This window comes from Botryllus schlosseri, chromosome 16 (genome assembly GCF_051294905.1).
Source record: "Botryllus schlosseri isolate E-star chromosome 16, Bs_hap1, whole genome shotgun sequence".
In the NCBI taxonomy this organism is placed as follows: domain Eukaryota; kingdom Metazoa; phylum Chordata; class Ascidiacea; order Stolidobranchia; family Styelidae; genus Botryllus; species Botryllus schlosseri.
Genome location: NC_137251.1, coordinates 10,523,198 through 10,540,521, shown reverse-complemented (window position 1 = coordinate 10,540,521; position 17,324 = coordinate 10,523,198). Strand labels below are relative to the sequence as shown.

The 17,324-nt window shown below is 40.6% G+C and overlaps 1 protein-coding gene across 5 annotated transcripts in view; it reads right to left on the bottom strand.

Annotated features, from left to right (window-relative positions):
• Positions 1 to 5,854: 5,854 nt before the first annotated feature.
• LOC145459097 (secretory phospholipase A2 receptor-like) overlaps positions 5,855 to 17,324 on the bottom strand; it is a 58,966-nt gene continuing 47,496 nt past the window's right edge. For all 5 annotated transcript variants that reach the window (XM_080337697.1, XM_080337694.1, XM_080337693.1 and 2 more), the window contains 11 exons: positions 17,009 to 17,124; positions 16,056 to 16,251; positions 15,892 to 15,978; positions 14,572 to 14,721; positions 14,340 to 14,510; positions 13,472 to 13,609; positions 13,272 to 13,412; positions 11,932 to 12,084; positions 11,738 to 11,878; positions 6,104 to 6,306; positions 5,855 to 6,036 (listed from right to left, as the gene is read on the bottom strand). In XM_080337697.1, the coding sequence (XP_080193823.1) occupies positions 5,986 to 6,036; positions 6,104 to 6,306; positions 11,738 to 11,878; positions 11,932 to 12,084; positions 13,272 to 13,412; positions 13,472 to 13,609; positions 14,340 to 14,510; positions 14,572 to 14,721; positions 15,892 to 15,978; positions 16,056 to 16,251; positions 17,009 to 17,124 (1,547 nt within the window). In that variant the 3' untranslated portion in view covers positions 5,855 to 5,985. The remainder of the gene's footprint in view (positions 6,037 to 6,103; positions 6,307 to 11,737; positions 11,879 to 11,931; positions 12,085 to 13,271; positions 13,413 to 13,471; positions 13,610 to 14,339; positions 14,511 to 14,571; positions 14,722 to 15,891; positions 15,979 to 16,055; positions 16,252 to 17,008; positions 17,125 to 17,324) is intronic.

Genomic DNA, 17,324 nt, shown 5'->3' with positions numbered 1-17,324 from the left:
TTCCTTCGGGTTTATGATAAAAACAGCGCTGATTAATACAATCCTTCGAAATGTCAATTACAAACGCTCCAGCGACCGATAAATAGAGCGGTAGGCGTTCGAAACTCTGTCCCTATCTTCCTACTGACTGTTGACGTCTTTGAGTCATCGCAATTCACCACATTGCCCAAATATCAGAAAAATAATATTTCTTGCCACGAACTCGTAAACAATTGATGACTTGTATATGTGTATCCTAAATTATTTCCGGGTCGATTGTGCACCATGGGAATATGTTATGCGGACCCATACCACAGGATTTGACATGAAGATGAGAGATGTAATGTAAGGTTATTCCTCTGACATATAGAAAATCAGGCATTCACTATTGTAAATATGTATTGTATATGTTTGTACAAGTAGCCTATATTATCAAATTGGAACGGCGATCGGACTCATAAGAATCTATAACAATAGTGTTAGGCTATATTATTGTAGATAGTATAGGTATATATTACGTTACCGCTGTTAACGCATCATTTATCTGAAACTATTATTTACACTCCCGACACATTCTTAAAGAAAACGCATAGTCTTCGGAGTGCTTCCCAGGCAATTACTCAATGTTATTATATGAGCTCACAATGCCCTCCAGCTAGGCATTCTATAGTCATATATGCTTCTCGCTGGGTTGCAAAATATATTTCTTCTGAATCTATACATCGAGATTCGACACATAGCAACGGACTCGTATCTTGTAGCCTACTAATCTGGAACCGTTTCGAAGCAACAAAGTATCTCATTAGTATGACTGTCGTGTCTCAAAACATGTCCGTGGAACCGCTGATCGTACCAACCATCATCCATCGCGGTGATACGGTTTCGCGTCAGGGCAAGTGCAGCGAGAATAAGATATCAGTATCCCGAGATAAGGTCTACAATGCCTACCGGAATCTAGCTGAACAGGTCGTGACGGGAAATTACAGTGCAGGCGGGAACGATCGTCATTTGCCGCGCATTGTGGAACCAGAAATAGTCCCGGTCCGAGTGATTTCGGGGAAAAGTATCATAAAGAAATATCCGAAAAAGGATGCAATCCGGCAAAACTTTATCGATGAATGCGTTGAATTAATGCATGGAGTTAATTAAGAAGCACATGAGTCTTTCTCATCCCGTACACAGAAGTCTCCGAAAGAATTACGCGGAGAAGGATACAAACAGATGAATAGCTGGATTGCTGAGCAAGTGAGCATGCGCCCGAGTGGCGCGCTCTAGTCGACAAAGTGCATCATCGATGATATCCAGTAGAATTGCGAAGCAGACTGCGGAGAGGAATGACATTTTCGAGATACGGTGGATTTTATCGCGAGGGCTGAAACTATACGCTGCGCTACATATCAGAATTCGCTGGTTACCAAGATATAACGGCTGCCCGACATTCGACACAATGTAAAACGACACTTGGAAATGTGTCTTTATAACGCCCAACTAACCTGTATCCCGGAATTATACCTCATCCAAACTCTGAATCGAAGTCTAAACCCTCACACGACAACCGAAGTGCTCTGGTGTTGCATGCTGGTGTTGGACCCAATGAAACACTATGTCGTTTTTTTTTCACTTTTGTGCATTTCATTCATGCGCCTCTATTCCAATCTATTTTTTTTCGAAGTTTTACTTTTTCGATTCAGTTCAGAGCCTAGTGACGAGGATAGCCGTACAATGTACGTACACTCGTACAGGTACACGTGTGCATAGGCTACACGTCACAAACCATGTTACCGCCATTTCGCGCTGAACTTTGCATTCACGGTTGAGGGCTCGCTCACAATTTACATTTTATTACGTTACCGCGATACGACAACATTGAGAACTTTCAAAGGACAGTAGCATCATCTTCATTAGCGGGCTGCCATATCATTTAACAAATTGACGACTGACAGCCAATAACGCGTTTTCGCATTATGATGCAACAGAAAACAACTTGATTGAAAACTCGGGCACTTCTAGTAATCATCGCGCGTAACCTTTTCCAAGTTTCAACTTTATGTTTGAAAGTGTCGCGATTAGCATTTTTTAATCACAAGATTAGCATTCTTGCGGACCAGCTAACTTTATGATCGCCGCCTAAAATGCGTCCCGATTAGCTGTTTATAATCACATGATTAGCATTCTCCCCGATCAGCTAACGTTATGATCTCCGTCCTGAAGCTCTGAGACGTTTCTAAATCACGGGGTTACACAACTAGAGCTCGACCGATGATCAGTTCGCCGACAATATTGAACCAATATTACACTTGGAAAGTAATATCGGTATCGACTAGGGCTGGGCAAAATCGAGTGCTTGAGTGATTCGATTCTGAATCACGTATTTCGCTTCGAGTCGAATATTCTAGTACCACTCATTATAACGTCACAACGGAATGTACTATGTCAAAGTTCAAATATGTACCTTTTATGCCACCACAAAGAACATAATGCCTGTTATCCATCACATTAAAGATAATTCGATATTTTTTCGACCATACCGGTTTAATTGCACTTCTTGACAATGTTTTGGGATGATCATGACTTCGGAAATGTATTATTTCTAGTAACGTTCGTAGCTTTGTAGGCTGCTATGTCTCGTATGTTGCGACACGGCCAATCAAGGCTTCCTCGGTGGAAAATAGCATCAATACTATAATTCTCGTTGGTAAATTAACTTTCAGTTGCGAGGAGCGTATAACATCAGTACCCTACTCGAAAAAATCGTCTTCTACTACTCGACTCGAATCATTAAAATTTATACTCGACTCAGATTCGAGTACTCGAATCATTGTGCCCAGCCCTAGTATCGACCATTAGAGATGAAAAATATCGGCAATTTTCGTGACGTCACAACATGATGGTAGTAAGTGAAAAAACAATAATCGTTGATCGCTAGACTGGGAATATTGCTATATTTCATATAGCTTACACTTTTAAGGTATCCAGTTGCACCCCTTTTAGTTTTTTTCATGTTCAAGTATGATAATGACTGTAAAACTGTTAAAATAAATGCTCTGAAGTTTTGAAAATGCGCCTTTTGAGGTAGATTCCACCTTATTCGAATATCGGCTGAATATATCGGTGTTATCGGTGAAGGCAGGGCCGTAACTGCCGCACCCCAAACCCCCCAATTGGGGCTGGGGCGAGCTCGAAGGGGGCCCAAAATTATTTCGTGAATTAGCATAAATTATAGAGTATTTTTGGAAAATTTAGGCAACTTTATCAAAAAATTTTCGCGCTGCGCGCGATTTCAAGTTGCCAAGTATCTTGATTATTGGGTACTCTTCCCACAAGAAAAAATACGCAAGATTTATAGAAATGGGCATATCAGCGTTGGCCATTACCTCGCCACGACGCACCAAGACATATAAAGTTTTAGGCCATGTAACATGCGACTCCAAGAGGTGTGCCAGAACGATCGGCAGCGAGAAAACCTGGGCCGAAAAGGACTGCCGTTATGCCGACCGAAAACTTCGTTATATATACAAAACACATGTAGGTTTATTAGTCCATAGGCGCCTAAATGACTGGCGTCTAAATGTTCCTGTCTTGGCAATCTAAACCTCACAAGACAAATACCACCCCACAGGGAAAAATTATATACCAGTGAAGACATACCAATTTGAAATCGTGTGATCTTATAGTTTAGTAGCCTACGTTTGGGCGATTGTATATTTTTGATATAGCAGACAGGAGATCACGAAATAACATCATGTAACGAAGTCATACCAACGGGTCCACCCGCCCGAAGATGTTCAATTATTATTTACGGGCTCTGCATTTTTCAAGACAACACCTGACTCAGCTCCTCTACCGGTTAATCTGATTACGTGAGCAACTGAGCATAGAGGACAAGAAATTGATAGCGATATATATGCAAGTCCCGATCTTATTGACCAATTTTATCATGAATTATCGAAAATTTTCGCGCTTCGCGCTGGCCTACTATCAGCAGTAGCCTACATCTATAATTTCGTGGCAAAAGTAAACAATAACGTGATGGCGGGTCGGTTTGTCACCCTATGGGAGCCCAAGACTCCGGTTTTTGGGGCCTGACGAAGTGCTGTTTCGTTCCTGCCAACGGGTATACAATACACCTGGAGATGTTTATTTATTATTGATTACGTGAGCAGAGAAAGGATAAAAATTGATAGCAATATATATGCAATTCCCGATCATATTGCCCGATTCAGTGATGAATTATAGAAATGTTTCGCGCTTTGCGCGTTTAGGGGAAAAAAGCTGACTCACTAAACGGACACTCAATATAGATGATAAGCAGCGGTAAACAGCGTACAGCCCGAGGTGGGTCTGGGGGGCGAAGCCCCCCAGAAGTTCGGTTTATCACCCTATGGGGGCCCAGGACCAACGTTTTGGGGGGGCTGGCGAAGTGCTGTTACGGCCCTGGGTGAAGGTGTTAGATATCGGTATCGGCCCAACAACCAAATATCAGTCGGGCTCTAGTTCCAGCCATCTCACGTCACAAGTCATTCTGACTTTTTAAATTTCGACTGGAGTCGAATCGAGTCATTTTCAATTAACCACCAAGTCAGGGCGCAATGGGCCGAGTCCGAGTCATTGTGCTCACTGTTCAGCTTTGCGTCGTGTTCAGTTCAGTTTTTACAGCTTTGGTTGGCGGCCGTCGACATGCAAATTGAATTAGCGAATTGTTTCCTAATTTATGAGAGATTTTAATTACTCTTGAACTTTTCTTCGCGCCACGTCCGACTTCATTTTTTTGATTTTGAAATAGAAGCGCCCTTTGAAATCAGAACCCCACAGCACAGATGCGAACAGCAGAAGAAAATGATGCGCCCCGTATAGAAATACGGAATCGCGTGCTCCTCACGAAAAAAATTTACGTTTCGGGCGATACCAATATTTTTCCACGATACCGACAATCCTGATGATAGATCAAGAAATGCATTGCATGCAACAATATGACTAAAACCAATTGGCCCACCCAAAGATGCATCATCATTTATAACTCCCAAAAATTTTCGAAAACACCACCTCCATCAACTCTACCGGTGAATCTGATCACATTGTCTGATGATCGCTTGATATAGTAATATGTGAAACTACTAATATTATTGACGAAATTCATTCGTGAATCTGAAAAATTATTTTCGCTTGGCGCGACGATTACCAATCCCATCACATGTCCACTCGCGATTTCGGTGTGTATATGAAGCCGATATGAATAAATAGATTTCTCTGGAGTTCACCGAAAATGGGCATGGATAGTTTAACATGGGTAGGCTATTTGGCGTCCGGCTAGTTCATGTATCGTTGGGTTATCTTTTCCATCTGAACAAGTCACACACAATGTACATTGTACAATACGATGTAATGAATAGATAGGAGGATATCGAACGACACGCAGTTGCGATCCTTTAAGACTGACATCCCCCTCGGCCTAGAATGGCCGATGTAACAGTTCTTTTCGATGTTGGTCTTTTTGAAGCCGCGGCCTTTTCTAGTTCTTTCCATTCCTTGTGAGCGTTTTCTTTCGATCATTCCTTTCGTCTTTCGACTATGCCTTGGAATGCGGCCGTAGGCTACATGAGTAATCGAAATGCAGCCGTGAATAGCAAAGGTTGGTCAGGGGTCACCCCTGCTTTTAACAGTTTCTAGCCCATTTTTAGTCCCAGTACTGATTGACGATAGCCCAATTATGCTATTTATTATACAATTAACATGTAGATGTACACAATACACAAAACATAAAATCGCTACTCGAGTCATGCAACCCTGCTAAATCACACCTCGATTTCCTAGCTGCCACATAATATAACCGATTCCGACCCAGTAGGATGCAGAAATCGGCATCAAGACAAGCAAAACAAATCCGAGAATGTATTTTTGTAAATTGCACGCATGTAAACCAGGAATTTCTAGAAGTTCTAGAAATCCCTGTTGTAAACTATACACTAAATTCAAAGTGCGCGATTGTCGAAGAATTGCATAGAAAAATTACGCGTCCGACGACGCCCCAAACTCCACGCCGCCCTCTTCTTCGGGGTTCTGTCAAAAGACAAAGATTCGCAACCGTCAAAAATGCGCAAGTATACAGGTCTAATTTCAATCTCACGTTAACGTAGGTTATCGGATTGTCGAAGCCTCCCGCCGGTTGGCTGTAGGCTTCTCTCTTCGAAAACGGCAAACTGCTTGATAAGTTGGTGGGCGTGGGGAAGGACCCGGTGCGGTGGTAGTAGAACGCAAGGCCGCCGCCGGCCACCAGAAACAGGACAGTGATCACGATACCGGCGATAGCGCCGCCGCTCAGACCGCCGCCTGCACAATGAGAAGACGGGTCAGTGTGACTATACCAGACAATTCAAATACTAGAGATTTGTCATTATCGTGCTTACGTGAATGAAATCTGCTAAGATTTTACATGTACTGAACTTGATTTATTTTGCATTTTTCTAATTGGGAATTTAATTACAATTCCAAGTTTTTGCGAATTCAATAATTCTAATTGTAATCTGATTTGTAAAAAACGTATCTGTAATTCTATTGCAAATATAATTTGTAAAAGCCGAAAATCTTCTATACTTCTTCCACTCTGCAACGTGACGGAACATGCGGCCGAAATACTTTCGTGCTCAACAATTAAGCCTATATGCCACCATGAATGAGTGATTTCAAGTGATCTTGGATTGCGTAAACCAGCCGACACTGTAAACGCACTTATGGTCGGACTGTGCGCGGGAGTGCTGATGCGTGGCTGGTTAAGATGACACGCCTTTGGTTCGCGAATCGCTTTGACGTTTCTGCTGAAGCAATAATAATATAACACAGTAGTTGAGTAAAAAAAAGGTATTCCACCAACGATAACATTACTCATGCGCGCGGCTATCAGCAAAGAGCTTTTCAGCGTGTGTGGCGAGATTGCAATTTACATTGTACGATTACACACTCTTGATGAGGCGGATGTATCAATCGATTCACTTCAAGAGACTACCGCAGAAAACAATGTCGCGCGCGACGGCTGACCACAATGACGAAAGATCGAAATTAGTAATCGATTTGAATCGCTTAAATGTGTCTGTGCTCTTATCAAAATAGGCGCCATTGAAATGTGGAGTGATTTACTCGAGCTACGACGAAACGGATTTGCAACTTCGAATTTGAGGCGAAGTAAATATTTGAACGAATCACCACTAATGCCACTACTCGGGCACTACATATCCTGATATTTTACTTATTTGATACGTAAACAAAAACCCAAGTGTTTGTTTATTTAGATATTCAAGGTGTTTCGACTACATTGGTTAATTTTACACCAGGCCGATATACTTTATTTTTTATTCCATATTTACCGACTTGTAGCACGGTACGCTTCTAGGTATTTTATAAGACACCGCTCATGAATATCACGTGGCGAGGAGGAGCCTAGATAAACCTCCAACACTTAGATAAGTATTATGGAGTCGACCTAGGCCGGACTATAACCCGCAACCCAGGGTTGTAACCAAGTCACATGGTTCCGAGTCACGAGTCAATCATACTTTTGTGGTTTTGACTCGAGTCGAGTCGAGTCATTTTCAATTCATCACAGACTCGAGTCCGAGTCCAAGTCACCGTTTAAAGGGTCAAGTCCGAGTCATGGTGTTATGACTCGAGTCGAGTCCAAGTCACAGTATTGAAGTCATGTTCAACTCATGTTTTCAATCCTGCTTGGGTGATATCGAATTCCCTGTTTGCGAAACATGCTCATTTTGTCCCTATCAGAGTCTTGGCACGTGTTTATTTAGGCAGATAACGGACAGGTCCTGGCCTCATTTACCGATGCTAAAGATAACTTTACTAATCTTAGAACTTAAAATCAAATATCTCTCTTGTCAGTCTGATACATCACCAATACAAGCATTCAGTTTTTATTATGAACACATCGACGATAGCTCACGAATAGCTGATAGAGAACCAACGAATTCACGTCTACATACTATCTGATAGAGAACCAACAAATTCACCTCAAGATACTAGTTGATAGAGAATCAATAGATGCATGTTTATTAGGGCTGTTCAAAAATAACTTTTTTTCCTGAATCTTGCGTGTTACATGATTAAATCGTTAGGTTGCCTTAAAAATCGACGAACACCAAATTTGAATTCATTCCAACCAATATTCGCGGATTTCGTAGAGTTTGAAAATTTCGAATTTGCCTATGAATGCAAAAAAAAATTTTTTTCAAATTTTTCTTCCAACCCCATAAAATTGTTGCGCTGTCTTCAATAACGATGCAAAACAAATTTGACTCAATTCCAAGCCGTAGAAGCGGAGTTATTTGAGTTTTTCGATGATAAATCTTGGATTATCCTTGATTGGGGGATAATCCTAGAATTGTCATCGAAAAACTCAAATAACTCCGCTTCTACGGCTTGGAATTAAGTCAAATTTGCTTTGCATGGTTATTAAAGACAGCACAACAATTTTATGGGGTTGGAAGAAAAATTTGAAAATTTTTTTTTTTTGCATTCATAGGCAAATTCGAAATTTTCAAACTCTACGAAATCCGCGAATATTGGTTGGAATGAATTCAAATTTGGTGTGCGTCGTTTTTTAAGGCAACCTAACGATTTAATCACGTAACCCACAAGATTCAGGAAAAAAAGTTATTTTTGAACAGCCCTAATGTTTATGTAGAGGTATTTACAACAGGCCAGCATGCTGTAAAAGCGTGCATGCAACTATGTGCATTGTGCAGTGACAACAGAACAGATACCTTTTGATTATACTAAAGGTTTTCCCAATTGCATTACCGACTACATCGCAGTTACAGCATTGAAGAAATAATTGTACAATGGGGCTGTTCAAAAACATTTTTTCAAATTTTCTGGCTACTTCTTAAAATTGCTAGATTGCCTAAAAATCAAATTTGGCTCAATTCCAACCAGTAGAAAGCAATGCTATGAAAGAAAATTTTAGACTAATTACAAATAGAGATTTTCGAATTTTACCGGCTATCTCATGATATTGTTACATTGTGTAAAAATATGATTCATAGCAAATTTGACTCAATTCCAACTAGAAAAAGTGAAGTTATTAGAGTAGAATGTTTTGGATATGAAAAAATAGTCGGCTTACTACTATGTAATTATATTATATGAAAAAATTTCTCACTAAAATACTCCATTTATTTTCAAATCCAGAATATTCTCCTCTCCGATCATTGATTCCACTTTTTTCAAATTAAGCCAGATTCAGTGTTCCTTTTATGCAACATAACAATTTTATCATGTAACCACCCAGTAAAATAAAAAAGAAGTTATTTTAGAACAGCCATATTGTACAAACATCACACAACATTAGCCATTCATTATTACTCACGTGCACAATGCACATACCTAACAAAACGTCAAATGGACGAAGGGCATTGTGTGTTTTCACAGACAGTAGATCAAATCAATGAGTTACACCTCAAAAATACTAATGTGGAAAGGAGATCCTCAAATATGTTAAAGCGGCATGGCCGTAGAATGAATCCACATCTACTGAATACACGTTCCACTAGTGCGCTAGATGCAGGAATTGACAAGCATTTTTGAACCACACTGAAGAGCATTGAATACTCATTCTTTCTAGTCGCCCAAAAATGCAAAGAATCATCGCCTTCAAATCTACACATGAGCTTATCAGTCTCTTCACCATCTGAGTCACTTCATTGGCTCTAATTGAACTTTGATTCAATTGTATGCTTGTATAATTGAAAAGTCTTGAGTACTTTTATTGCGGAGGATCTATCACCTCTTCATCAATGGACGATTTTGTACAATGCATTGCTACTATGTATCATTTTCTGTTGTTTTTACCGCGGCATATCTGATATATCAGACAAGTGCAACGAAAGCAGTGGTGACAAATAGCGATGTCGGCAGAATTCGTCGGATGCGTTGATCTAGCCATTATGATTCGCAAATTTCTTCATCTTCAAGTCATATAAAATAAGCCGAGTCAATGACTTGGGTCGAGTCATGCGTAATGACTCGAGTACAAGTCGAGTCAATCCAAATATTGACTCGAGTCGAGTCGAGTCATTTTCCCATTTCAAGAAAATGACTCGAGTCAAGTCGAGTCATAAAAAAATCGTGACTCGAGTCTGACTCGAGTCGAGTCATGACTCGAGTCATTACAACCCTGCCGCAACCCATTAGTGTTGCAGCTGTGGTTATACCACAACGCTATCTCGCCACGAAATCTGTGATGCGTAACTAGTTTAAAATCATAAGCACTGAACTAACTCGAGTAACTGTAAATTCTTACGTAAGTGCAAGTAGAAGTAGAGTACATAGTATTCCAGGCCTACTTTTGTCTAAAAAACTGAACCCTAGCAAGTATATGTAGAAATAATCTAAAACTATAACCAGGGTTGTAACCGAGTCACAAGTCAATCTTACTTTTATAGTTTTAACTCGAGTCATTTTCAATTCACCACCGAGTCAAGTCCGAGTCCAAGTCAGCTCGTAGAGGGTCAAGTCTGAATCATAGTGTTGTGACTTGACTCAAGTCCGAGTCCAAGTCATTGGGTTCACTGTTGTGTTGACTGTGTTTTAGTGGACATTGTGATTTTGACAAAAATTTGGCCTTATAAGGTCGACTTTTATTTGATTTTTGTCGAATTTTGTGATTTTTCAGACTAATTTCTAGGGAAAATTCTCACATCGAAAATTTCCAATAAATTTGTTCCTTAATGCCTTTTAGGGATTAAAATAGATCTAATGCACCGGACAGGATTTTTTCTAGCCCAGCAAGGAGTAACATATGAAAAAAAAATCATTTTTTTGAAAAAAAAATTGAAAAAATGGCTCGCATTCCTAGTATTGAAATTTCCTTCAGTCTCAACAGTTTCTGGCCCTATTTTCCAAGTATCAGGACTGACAGACGAAATACCAATAATTTGGTGACTTACTATTCTTCGAAGTTACAATGAAATGTCTGTCTTGGCCGTCCTAGTCTCGAGTCATACGAATTGGTTCGAGGCATGCACAATGACTCGAGTACAAGTCGAGTCAATACAAAAAGTCGAGTCATTTTACGCATTTGAAAAAATGACCGGAGTCCAGTCGAGTCATTACAACCCTGATTATAACAACTCAAGTTAGCAGTGTAAGTAAGCAAAACCTATACTAGTACTCCCTAAAAGTAGAAGTCCTTCGTTGCAGACCACCTTTGACAGCTCCACTGCGGTCGTTGCCCCGAATATTTCAATGACTTCTTTACCTCGGAATCAAAAGCGCACAAGTGCAACACACGCGCGTCCACGTCGTCCAAAAAGATCATCGCTCTATCAAATATGCCGGACCCGATGTGTGGAACAGTATACCACCAGCCATCCGACGAGCATGTCCACATTCAAGTCGAAATACAAGCAATTACTACTAAATAAATACTAGTCCATCCTCAAGATTACAGGACCACGACTGGCCTATCGATCTCGCTTTCCATGACATGCCGCCCCATTTTTTGTCGCTTTCTTTTTCTACACTATCTTCTTTACTTTCCATTCAGTATGCATGCCTCCTCTTTACATCGCCTAGGCCAAGGTGGGTGTCTGATTCCATAGACTACTTCAAGTCGCTTCGACACCTTCCTATCTTTTCATTGTATCGCATTTTTGTGGTGTATTGAACTGATAAAAATTGCTGATAAACCAATGATGATGATGATGAACTGAGCTGAACATTACTAATGTATTTATGAACCAAGCGAGTTACATACCGGCGGCCGCCGGGATTTCTTCAGTGCGCGCAAAATCCGTCGTTCTTTTTGTCGTTGTCGTTTGCGGGGTGACCGTCACGGTCTTGTCAGTGGACGGGGTCACAGTGGTCCTGGGCGGATCGGTGGGCGGTACGTAGTCGCCTGAAAACAACGCATATAGTACCACAGCGGGTTATCACGGTTCAATGTCGTACTCGCGCAGCATTGGCGTTGGGCCGGTCCTCCGCACTTTCCACTCAGATACGTCCCGCTGCAGTAGTTTGAATTATACTGGCACTTTCCTGATATGCTCGGGTCCTTTTCGCATGCATCGTCACCATCTTCCCAACCGTCGACTTGTTCGTTACCTACAGGTAGAAAGCTTCATGCTACCATTCATGTTGTACTAGGCTACGGTGTCGAAGCTTAGCAAGTACAAAACATACAATTCAGTATTTCGTCGATACTGAAAATTGATAGATAGTTATTGGGCACTAGTATCTAGAGGTGGTTCAAGTCTGGGGTTCCCAACCTAGCTGTCGTTTGCCTATTCTCTATGGGTAGCGGATATGAAAATAAAAATACCAATGACTATTACTAGAATGTAGGCCGGGCACAATGATTCGAGTTAATTTATCAACGAGAATTATAGTTTCAACACTATTTCGTTTGTGGAAGCCTATAAACCTTGATTGGCTATATCGCAGCATACGAAACATACAGTACAAAGCTACGAACGTTACGGAAATGACAAATTTGCGAAGTCATGTTCATCCCACAACATTGTCACAAAGTGCAATGAAATCGGTGTGGTCGAACAAATACCAAAGTATCTTCAATGCGATCTATAACAGGCATTATATTCTTTGTGGCAGCATACCGGGTACATATTTGAAATCTGACATATTACAATATGTTATGACATCATAATAAATGATATTCGAATACTCAACTCGAAGCATAATACGTGATTCAGAATCAAATCACTAGGGTACTCGATTTTGCCCAGCCCTACTAGAATGCCAATTAATTTGATGCTATCGACGGCTCATTTAGGAAATTCTTTAATGAAAAAGAAAAAATTTGAGGAATGCGAATCCGGCAAATAAAGTGTCACATCAGTCGAAGCGTTATTTCACAGCGCAACCTACTATAACGTAAAGTTGGTGTCTGGCCATCAATATGAAGATTGAAGATCGATGTGTCGGGTGCATAGGAATCAAAAGGATGATAATTTCTCCTTCCAGGAAAACTAAAAGAGTGACCAGTAGTGTTTATAGATTGTAATCTGTGTTTCGCGAGACGTAGAGTTTCATGTATGACTACTTCAATTGAATATAGATAGAAATCGTTCCAAAAGACCCATATACGTTGCTAAAGCCTTGATAGATGGAGGTTGAGGTTCATAATTGCATAATTGCTATTACTGCGCACATAGAGATTAGTGACCAGCTTCCCATTATATTAAACCGGTTATCAGTTCATCATCATTTTAACCAATCGCAATCACACTCAAACTTCAACACACATGCGGATCGGCAATCAAAACACTTACACGTGTCGTCGTTTTCATCGCAAGCGAAACAGCACTGATTAGCAGTGCCGCCGCTGCACAGCCCCTGTTCGAATCCCAGCTCGCAGGTATTGTGCATGTAGTCCTTACACTGGCCGCCTTTCTCCAAGCACTGCGCGTCGTCTACGCAAAAGTATCCGTTATAACCTTTCGGTTCACCAGATACGCTGTGGACAAGGTACCTCGCGAATAGTAACAAGTGGTGGACGCCGTGTCTGTCGTATCCCAGCAGCACAACCGCTCCAAACATTCGTATTCGTTGATTCCCGCGTATCCGCAATCGACACGTTCTGCCGACGGGAAAGCGCAGGATGCATACGCTGTAATATAATACTTTAGTTATGACAACGCAGATTAGAACGAGACAGTGAGAAAGATTTCATTTCAGCAATCGCAGAGATGTAACGAATAAACATCGGTCCCGAATCCAGGAAAATCGGATAAACCACAATTGCAGTTATCAAGGTTTGATGTCAGGCAGATATGAGCAGGGATTTGGAATTGATTTGAGGATGTCGGCCGGAAGAGAATCATATTTGGATGCATGATTTATTTCCTGCTGGAATCAGATTTTTACATGGAATTTCAAACAATTTACAATTTTCATGGGACTTTAGAAAAATATTCCAGTCATTACCCTGTTACAGATAGGCTTTCGACAGGATACAAAATGAATTTAGGATTTGAATTCGAGTCTCTAATCCGTAACCGATTTTGGTTTGGAAAACATGAAATCAACTCGAATCTGACATGTGGAATTTCTATCAATTTACAACTTTTGTATGACATTTCAATAGAATTTCAGTCATTACCCAGATACAGACTAAGCTTTTGGCAGGAAACGAAATCAGTCTAGAATTAGGAATTAAATCTCACATTCCGAACAGACTAGTGGAGGTACAACCTCAATGTACAATTGAAAAATATATTCAAGTTGAAATACGACTGTTGATATACAAAGTTTTTTTAAAGTCTCAAATAGTTGAGGACGATTATACCCCTGACCAATGTCAACTGAAAATATGAATAGTCAATTGTATATCGGATTACATTTATGCTTCTTGCAAATATATCCTCTTGCGTTCGTGCAGACAACATCATTCCAAACCCCGTCTTTGTACATCTCGGCGCACTGTTCACCGGTTTCGCCATAATCGTTCGGTTCACCCGCTTTCCAGTTCGTGAAATCCAACGCGCTAGTATCGCTCCAAGCCCATCCGCCTGTAGATATCAAAAATTGGCACATTCGAACAGGTACCGATTATTTCGCAAAAAATGATACCCCAAGCGTTTCTCTTCAGTCCGAGCCAGACGGTTTGACTGCCGGCCCAGCTATCGATGGCTTTATTTTCCAAATCGGAATGAACGCTTACTAGGTAGCCTCCTCTGGTGTTGCAAGTAGACTCGGCGTCTCCCCATGATATGGCGGTGCCTTACAGAAGAAAATTAAAAATCAATTTCCATTGTCACATAAACAGGCAGAGGTGGTCAACGTCGCAGCGACGTCAATACTACAAGTGGATGTAAAAAAATCAAAGGTCTGAAACTACAGAATTAAGTACCGGTAGTTTCAAAAAGAAGATTAGGTCAGAGATCGGAGATGGCTGCATTTGAATTTGCAAGATGCTTGTGCGACACTAATGTGAAGTGACTGATGACAGAGATGAAGATTACCAGTGCCTTAAAGAAGTAACAGTGTGTAATCAGACTAGTTGACCTTCACAGTCGTATCGATCATTCCTATCCGATACTGAATACTGTGCAAGTGTGCATGCATTTTTTCTGTACCACCATCATTGCCGTCTATTTGTTATTTATTTTGGTTGGATGAAAATAAAGACTCTCTCTCTTTCTCTCTAAGACAGACATATGTCACCGCAGACACACATTTCGCATATCCTTTTTGTAGCAATTTCCATTCCACGAAATTTCATTAATCGTCACAGAAGATGCTGTGCACATTAACAAATTTGGGAAGTGCTTATCAGTTATCACTGCATCAATCTATGTATCATAATGATCGTCAGAATATATTTTTGTCTGAACAAGACACACACAATGTACTATGCGATAAGACACAATGCGACGTAATGAACAGAATGTAGGATGCCGAACAACCAGTCACGGTCTCTTAAACTGACATCCACCTAGTGTCCGATATCACAGTTTTTTCTTCTATGTTTGTCTCTATTTTGCGGCTTTGTGTTGCTCTTTCCATTCCTTGTCAGTGCGCTCTTTCATGGGGTCTTTTTCTGGGCTTTTCTGTCGCCGTAAGAACGTAAGTCGCTTATGTTGACCACTGTGCTGTCTGTATGTGTGATCAATGGGATCCGTCGCTTATTTAAAACTGACTGTGGTAATATACGTATTTTCTTGTGCAGTGTGTACTGTGCATGTCTAATGTCCATCATTCAGTTCTCGGACTTCGAATATCGTAACATATTTAGTTTCAAAGTCAAAAATGAAGTTTTTGGTACAGATCTAATTGCGATAGTGTCTCATAGTTCCGCCGGCACAAAAATCATCCGCAAATATATATATATATCGTTTTTGAGTAAATTATAATGACAGGGCATTGGGCATACATGATAAGCCACCGTACCTGGTTTTACGTAGTAACAGTAGTCTCCGAAGCCGAACCAATCAGGGTCGCACAAGCCTAATCCTGGGCTTTGAGTCGGAAACACGTCTGTAACATAAGACGTGAAACGATAATAGTAAGTGATGATAGCTAGTAGTAGCTAGGCGAAAAAGGCGCAATCTCACATTCTTCGTATTTGCATACAAAAGAATGTTTTGTGTTGCAATGATTGCTGTCCTCCAACGACCAGGTGCCGTCTACTGTCATTTCGCCACATCCGGTACTTGTCGAGGTGTCCTGCGGTTGGTTTGTTGCCCAGTTTGTGAAATACATGGCGGAACCGTCGATCCACATGAACTGGGTCTGTCCGCTGGTTATACTCTGTTGGAAATAATTTTGCATTCGATATTTTCCTAATTCAACCGGTTTGTACTTGCGAAGCAGATATACAGTTAAATATCTATATCCTGTACAGGATTTTGCATTTGCGAGAAATTTTAATGTCTCGAAAGTATCTTGAACATGTACGTGGGCGTGCTTGCATTAGTCAGTCGCAAGCAATGGCTATCAAATAGCAAGATGCGGAATGACTAAATATGCGGAATGACTGATGGCGCCACAAACAGATGCTATTTTCAGAATCAACTCCTGCCTCCACGGTGTAGGGGTAAAAGTGCATGGTTTTCAAGACAGTGTCATTCCTAAAATCGGTACAAATCTGCCCAAACGCTAATTTCTACAAATTCGCAAATGTGAGAAAGTAATATGTTCGTCTCCAAAAACTGTCGAAGCAGAGATGGAAGTTGCCAGAAAACATAACCAATTGAGTAGATAAAGTCTACTTGAAAACTCAAAACAAGTAGGCTACTTTGCTCCCGATCACGTCAGACAATAATAGCAGGTAAACACTAGAAAGCTGGTGAGAGACTAGCGCTAAAACTTTTCAGATACGCACAAAGATTATCCAAACACCAGAATAATGCGAATCTCCAAATGACAGCTTTCCTATGAAATCTGCTGATCAATTCACAAGTCTCATCGCCAATGGGATGCCACTTGTAACGAGCACACACAATAAAATGATATCTTAAATGTAGCGTTGGAATTCAAATGACTTCACAGCATAATATATGTTTACATGATCGTAGTACAATCCGATCCAAGAAATATCGTAGTCCACTTCGGGCCAGAACAGAGACTTCAGATACGAATTCTCAAAGTCATTCCAGACGCTGGCAAGTTCGATAGTCAATCCTGGAAATCAAAATTATTTATTTATGTGACTAATGATGAGGAAATGATACACAGAGCTGAACTACGATGAGATAATATCTCACAGAAAGTGGAATATCGCTAGAAAAAACGACTTCCATTGAAAACAAACTGGAAAAATTGATGTGTACCACGTCTATCGATATCAATTAAAATCCAATAAAGTTACAATGTGCGATTAG